General features: G+C 35.2%; 1 protein-coding gene across 2 annotated transcripts in view; it reads left to right on the top strand.

Annotated features, from left to right (window-relative positions):
* LOC106462979 (G protein-coupled receptor kinase 2-like) overlaps nt 1-8,167 on the top strand; it is a 57,637-nt gene that overhangs the window by 12,287 nt on the left and 37,183 nt on the right. For both annotated transcript variants that reach the window (XM_013922949.2, XM_022390377.1), the window contains exon 2: nt 2,147-2,242. In XM_013922949.2, the coding sequence (XP_013778403.1) occupies nt 2,147-2,242 (96 nt within the window). The remainder of the gene's footprint in view (nt 1-2,146; nt 2,243-8,167) is intronic.

The raw sequence follows: 8,167 nt of genomic DNA, 5'->3' as shown, positions 1-8,167 counted from the left end.
TTTTATGGGATGTGTACGGTAAGTTCTGGACCAGCTGTTTTATGGATGTGTACGGTAGTTCTGGACCAGCTGTTTTATGGGATGTGTACGGTAGTTCTGGACCAGCTGTTTTATGGGATGTGTACGGTAGTTCTGGACCAGCTGTTTTATGGGATGTGTACGGTAGTTCTGGACCAGCTGTTTTATGGGATGTGTACGGTAGTTCTGGACCAGCTGTTTTATGGGATGTGTACAGTTATTCTGGACCAGCTGTTTTATGGGATGTGTACAGTAGTTCTGGACCAGCTGTTTTATGGGATGTGTACAGTAGTTCTGGACCAGCTGTTTTATACACGTAGAGAAGTAGCAACTAAGTGAGCTATATACAGTCACGTGTGATAAGTATGGGTGAAATATAAGGGTGTATCCTGATGTAAGGAAATTTATCTGTGAATTTTTAAATCTAAAGGACCGAAATTTCGTCTTGAGAAACTCTCGATCGTAGTGAGAAAATCTCAGATTAGTTTATCCCGGTGACATCATTTGGTATCAACCAATGTTTACCAATAACTTGAGGAAGAATGACCGTTGACTTTTTTCGTCTTCAATTTATCCAGACTAGGCGGTTGGTTCAGACACGAGTGATGTTTGTTTGTTAGGGTACCTAAACTATGGGGGTATACTCTCTTTTTTTTTAGCGGACCTGGCTGGCTTTATATTACTGCAAACTTTTATAGCCTGATCCTTCAGCTCATAAACAAAAATTCGAACAAATCTTTACATTTTAGTGATTTTCCAAAAATTGTAGATTCTGTACTAAGATGAACGAGGAAAACTACTTATAGAAGATAACACAAAAATCCCTGTGGCTTTCTAGTTGAGTTATCTCGGACGTTTCCATAGATACATACACGTTCATCTGAAGTAGAGGTGTGAACAGTCGTTAGCACGTGCTTCCTTTTTTTTTGGTAAACTAATTCTTTTTTCTTATCTGCATCAGCAATGTTATCAGATAGAAAACGGTATAGCGACGTTAAAGTTACGTGTTTGTGATTTTTAATCTGAACCTAACGGTCAACAAACTCTAAAAGCATATACGTTCAATAACTGGCAGATCACTAGAACTACAAATGGGGTCGATATCGTCCCTTCTAAACCTATTTTAGGCTTAGCATGGCCTTGTGGTTAAGGCGCTCGACTCGCACTCCGAGGGTCACGGGTTCGAGTTCCCGTCACCGAACATGCTCGTCCTTTCAGCTGTGGGTGTGTTATAATGTGACGGTCAATCCCACTATTCCTTGATTAAAAAGATTAGCTAATAATACTTTTTTTAAAATTAAGCACCAAATTTCATGTGGGTTCACGACTTCCATTTGTTACGGAGTATATAATAACGGGTCACATACACGTAATTAATAAAAATACCATTGATATTGCGATTAACCTTACTAATCCCACTGGATTTGTTTGTTTTAAAGCAATTCCTCAAATTGAATTTTGTAACAGATAAAAGGATAAGAATGATGCAGTATGCGAACTCTACCGGGTGAACAACAACAAAAGTCGTTAATTTGAAGGTTAATCAGACTTTCGCGTTTGTTACAACAGCAGAAAGTTCGGGATAGAACGTTCGCATCTAAATCTGTTCAAAATTAGGGGCGGCTATAGTGTCTTTTGCGCAAATATCCGAAACAAAATAATACCAGGAATATTAATACTTAACGAAAAGATTCAGTACGGAATGCCAGATATTGTGTGGTTAATATTCATCAAAACTTTAAGCATAAAGATCGTGGTCAGTGTTTGTAGCTGTAGAGAAGTTCCTTTTTCAGGGTGGTGCAGGAGTTTCACGCCAACACATTTCTTAGTCCTGCCCTTACTGTAGTTTTTTTAAAGTCAGGTTTGCGTTTCTCTAACTGTTTGTTTTTCATTTGTTACAATAATTAGCTTGGATGTCATTAACCTTAAAAGATTGTATTAAAATGACACTGTGCCACATGTCAATGGCGTGCATGTAGAACAGCTGTAAGGGCGGGACTTAGAAAAATCAGGATGGGCACAGCTTTGCTGTACCGTGTATTTTATATAGTTGTAATAAAGATAATATACTAATGGTCTAAAATACCTTCAAAGTAAAGTGAACAATTTGTTTTCGTTTTCCAAATAGGTGGCGCTGACAGCAACAAAGGAAGGAGTAAAAAATGGAAGAAGATATTACAGTTTCCACACATATCACATTGTATAGATATAAAAACCAGAATAGGTGAGTTTTCATGTAGCACTGTTAAGTAAAGAGTAAGTTTATTTGTGAATTTCGTTTTCTCACTATAACTTGAATTCCAGTGAAGAAAACATGATGCTGAAGCCTAATCTTTGAATCTATTCTTTGATTCGCTACTTCCGCAGCAGTAGACTAGTTTCGTTGAATTTACAGCTCATCAGTACTGCTTGGAAAAGTGAAGCAAATAAAGTAGGCCTAATATACTTTTATATTCTTAACTGAAATTCACGTTTTGCTGAGGAAAAGAAATTCATAAATAAATAAATATCCAATTAATCCGTTGGATATTAGTGGATAATTAATTGTGACATGTCCCATGTTATCCAAACACCTAATGTGTTTTAGGTTATTAACAGCGAGTAATGGACTATATAACTAAACCAAATAAATTAATAATTCTTAATTTTTTTTTGCACAATAAATTAAAGTTTGTATAACAGTGATTGTGTTTGAAATAGATGAGAGGTGCATAGGTGACCTAATTGTTTAATTAAAAATAAAAATGCACAGCAATAGAGTTTTAAAGTAAAAATATATTTGTTTTTATTTAATTTATAGCTGATATGAACGAGAGGGCTAGGCTTATAACTTTTATACCTCGTTTTGAAACTAATACTGCAAATAAAACGCTAGGCCTATTACACAATGGTATGATACTCGTGCTGAACTGAGCAACATTTTCGAAATTTGACCTTTGATTATAAACACAGGAGAAATGTTATTTCTAAACACACGTTATCCATTTAATACTGTAGCTATTTTAGGTAAATCATAGTGATTGTATGTAGTTAGGTAATTCTTTCGACCAATATTCTTGGACTTTGGTGGCGCGTTGGTGCGCCAGTAACGTGCCAGTTCTTTTTTTTAAGGTTTGATGATTTGAAGCAAAAAAAGTTGTTAAAAAAATAGACCAGAGAGAAAAATAACACAAATAACTTTTGTTTTATCTTGCCAGATGGTATCCCTTAGCAACTGTAACATGTCAGACTTCGCTGCATGGTTTTCCCGCGCATTTCTTTCTTAGGTTAGAGAGATTCACGTATGACAAAGGTCTGAGAAACATTGGAATACAAGTAGCTTCATATTGACTGTGTAGCTCTAACTTAAGAACTTTAGATAAGTTTGTTAATTTGTAGTTTATCTGGGACGTGACTGCGAGCTAGGCCTAGATCGACATCGATTTTGTTTTGTCCGTTATTTAATAGAAACAATAGTTCAGTACGTTGCACAGGTCAAGAAAATACAAGAAAAACTAAGTTTAATTCAAACAGTTTGCCATTTGTAATCGGTACTTTTCTCAATTTTATAATAACAGACAATAGTCAGTTAGCCAGCGATGGTCGTAGTGTAGAAATTTTTTTGAGCATGTAAAATTAATGCTTCTTATTTTTCTATCATGTTATTTGATAATACAGTTGGTTTATAAAATGACAGAATTTTATTACTTTGACATATTATTTAACAACAAAAAACATTACCAACAATTTTTATAACAAATTAATAATTAGATCCTTGTAGCCGAGTGTGCAGTAATTTTGTTAACACCATCAAGACTTCCACCACGACCAATGACGTAATTTGAAATGTTCAAGTTTGCAGACTTTAACATATAATTGGTAGTCTGATACTAGTAACTTTTGACTCCAGATCGTTAGAATGTGTCCAGTACTACAAACTTTGACATGAAATTGTTAGAATGCGTGTTTAATTATACAGACTTTCGCATTAAATCGTTTTTCAGGCGTTTTTCCTGATTTGTAAATAATCCATAATATGCATAAATATGGACTATTAGTGTTCAATGTTATCAGAATAACTAGATAAAATGGAAGGTTTATCTAAAAAACATACACATCATCATAGGGGCGGTGGTTTATATGCTGTTAATAACTGAAACGAAAGCTTCTACTTCGACAATAGTTTAATTATGAAGCAAGTAGAAATTTCGTTTAGTTTTTTTTTGTGTGTGAAATTGAATCCGTTGCAGGGAATCTGTAGGTACATATTAGGTATCTTTTAGAAGCTTCTCTAAACTACTGCAGCGACCTCTGTCACACGTTGAAAGAGCGGTAACTGTTCCAACGCTAAATCAAACATGAAAGCTGAGGTATACACGTTCCCTTGTGGTTTACGTAGAAATACATCCAGGAAAGGAGCGGAGATTTTCAACTCAACAAAGCATTGAATAGAATTTTGTATTCGCTGCAAGATTAGAGGTAGGCTCATAAATTAAGTCTATCTTGGCTACATTCTTGTCACTGGTGTATCGAACAACGAAAAATAAATACGAGTCAGTGTTTGTGCGTGTGTGTGTGTGTGTGGATGCGATATTGTGTAGCATCGCGATGAAAGTATTTGAAAAACTGTGAGTTAATAAAGAAAATGCTCGTTCTTAGCCTAAGAAATCGATACATTCAGTGACAAGACACTGGTAGTACCTGGCCCAGTTTCAGAGGAGCCGTTACCATGGTAATCACAAAATTGACTTACTGTTTCTGCCAAGAGCTTGTTCGATATTACAGACAAGGAGCCTAAGAAAAGAGGACTATTAATATCTTTGAATTTTGACCTGGTTAAAAACTACTGCTCACCAGAGAATCATATTTTACTAAGTTGGCAATGTGTTGTAAAGAAACCGATCGATTAGTGTCATTCGAATATTAAAATTTAGATGCCATTTCCAGTTTATCACATTTCATACTGAAACCGTAAATGTGGCCACGTGATGGCATTTCAAAGTAAAAACTTTAAATCAGGACTGCAGAAGTAATGTAACACAACTTTTTTTTTGTACCCCTTACCTGGGCCTAACTATTCTTCAGAAACACTCGTAAGCCTAACACCATAAATAACCGAATCCATTCTTCCGACCACCAGTTGTTAAAGTTCCGACCAGATAAACTTAGTACTTCTAAAAGAGAAACCTAAATGTCAATTTAGATACATGCACACACTACAGATCATCTGTTGACAGAAGAAAAAAATGTTGCCTGGTGGATAAAGCACTCGGTCAATTTTATTTTATTTTTCACTTAAGCCTAATGTTAAATCATGATAGTTTTACAGGTGTTGAGCAAAATGAACTGAGAGGCCATAAGTTAAACTCAACCTATAATAGATTTTATAAATATTAGTACAAAGCTCAACATAAACGAGTAAACAAGTCGTTAGCCTGGATTTATTGGCTAATATAAGAAGAATTGTTAATTAATCGCACACCTGTTTTGCGCAAGCTGCTCGTAATTGTCGTGTATATTTAGTAACTTAACTGGAATATATAACGTTTGAAGTTCATCAGCAATGTTTGGAAAATAAAAAAAAGCATGAACTTGTTTTCCATTTACTATTTCCAACCCGCATGGTATACCTTATGTAAAACAGGTTTCTCGCACACAGTTATCCCTAACTAAGAACTGATAATCAGAGATAAAGAGGGAAGGCAACTAGCTAGTAGCACCCGTCACCTACACCATTTCTCTCAACCGAACCCCCCCCCCCTCACACACACACACACCTGGAATGAGGAGCAGTTTCAGTAACTTATCGCGGCTCGAACCGCAGCACGGCTCGTATTTTATGTTGCGTAGATTTTCTGAAGCTTTCCTCAAATAATTGTAACACTATTACTTTTATCATGATCCACCCAGAGTATGTTTAACAAATATAAAATATTTGATAAGTAAATCTACGCCTATGTGTTTGTCATTGTTACTCTTGTGTTAATTAGGCTTAGTTATGTGTATGTATTACAGTGTTTTCTTTAGTTATGCCGTGTAGTAAGTATAAGTATCTATTACAATATTTGGCTAGTTGCCAGAAACTGCATCAATGACCTTAACTTATTCCAAGTGTTAATAAATGTCACTAATGTTTTCTTTTGTTCAAGATTCCACAGAGAAATATAAATTATGTTGCCTCCATCTTGAAAATTTTGTTTATAGATTCACCATGCATGAAATATTATTGATATAATACGAGTACGATCTCAATGTCTGCGGACTTGTAACGCTAGAAACCGGGTTTCGATACCTATGGTGGGCAGAGCACTGATAGCCCATTGTGTAGTTTTGTTCTTAACTACAAACAAACAATTTAAATGTGCAATTCAATATGTCGACAGAAGACTTTGGAATATAGGCTAATTGTGTGATTACTTCTGTATAAATATTGTATTATTAAATACAAATAATTTTCAATTTAAAAGTAATTTTTTAAATAATATATAATGTTTTCATACGTCCGGGTATGCCCTGTAAATTTTGTGGTTCATTGTTCGCATCCCGTTGTAACGTAAACACACACCGTACTTTGGAACCATGAACATATGCACAATCACGGCAAAACGTACGTGTATGTGTACGCATGGCTTTTTTATGAAATCCTGTGTGCAGGGCTGCTGAGAGCCATCATGGACCGGGGGCAAAATTCTCATCCCTACCCCCAAATGGTTTTAGAAATAGCTACCGTAAGTGATTAAACGCACAGTTAATGTCTACTGAAACGTTACGTTCTGATTTGATACATTTTGTACATTTTTTTTTGCCGCTCTCATCGTCCCTCTGGTGGGAAGTGAGTCCCATGGAAATATCTCCGGCCTCCCCGATTTTTCGGTGCTCCCGCCAATATGCTGAGAATATGCATAGCCAGAATTATTTGTAAATCAAAGGAAGCAAAACAGTAGTTACAGTTAGAAACTTTTTTTTTTAGCATTTCCGGTACAAAAACCGTGTTTCTTTTGTAATTAATTTATAACTGATTCACCCCTCTAGTGGCTCAACGTTAAATTTTCATGTTTACAACACATGAACGAAACCAACAATTTTAAATAATCTATAAATATATAATTTGTTTGTTTTATAAAACTAATTAAAAACGAGGTATTTATTGGTCGTTTTAAATTATTTTTATGATTGAATAAGCCATTGTTTTGTATATGTTTTAATGTGTCTAACTCTTGATATGGGATCCATTAATCAGGAAATTATTACTGTTGAAAAATCGTAAGATGTGTAGAAGACCCTGAAGAGTGGTTAATTACTATTACGGTAGTGTATTATATCTTGGGTATTACAGTATAAGAAATAATAACGTGTACAATCCGGGCCAAGCCTAGGCATCAGGGTGACCGAGATATTTCCATCTGATCAGCGTTAACTCGCGTTAACAGTAAAATACTTGTACTATACCGTTTGAACATAAGTAACAGTTTCAATTCTGCGTCAATTCAAAATGTTAGCTGTGTTTATTTCTAACGAAGAAAAGTATACTTACTCGAACAGTTTCAATGGTATTATATGATTTTTAAAATGCACGACTTTCAATTAATCAAGACTCATCTTTTCCTATATTATGTACAACTGCCTTTATTTGTCGAAAGAAGAAGAACAAAAAAAAACGTCGTGTTTCAGTACTATCTGTTTCTGACTTGAGTCAAAATGCTGAGAATCACGTGCCTTTCACGTGGTACCAATGGCAACGTTGTTTTCAGGTTTTCACTAGGCCTGAACACTAATGACATCATGCGGAAACCAACTGACAATCATCCATCTTAGGCCTGACGGAAGAGACCCGGCAGTAGTCACGTGATCATTTTTTTTCTTTTTTTTTTTGAGGGCGGTCAAGAATGTTATCCTGACATATGTTACGAATTTAGGAAACCGCTACGGAGAATTTTAATATCATAATTGTGTGTGTGTGTGAGTGCTTGAACATTCCAAACAGGGTTTTTAAGGAATTTAAGTAAGAAAAACGTAACACTTGTTTCGACGCTTGATATCATAATTAAAACATAAGTTATTGTTATTCTGACAAGTACAAAATGCTAATTCTAGTAAAGCTTCGGTTAAAGTTTTGTATTTTTTGTGTGTATATGTTGATGAGATTAGTACACTAGATAAAACATTTTTT

Source organism: Limulus polyphemus, unplaced genomic scaffold, assembly GCF_000517525.1.
Source record: "Limulus polyphemus unplaced genomic scaffold, Limulus_polyphemus-2.1.2 Scaffold1292, whole genome shotgun sequence".
NCBI lineage: Eukaryota > Metazoa > Arthropoda > Merostomata > Xiphosura > Limulidae > Limulus > Limulus polyphemus.
The sequence above is the reverse complement of the archived record's forward strand: the minus strand, read 5'-3'. Positions and strand labels throughout refer to the sequence as shown.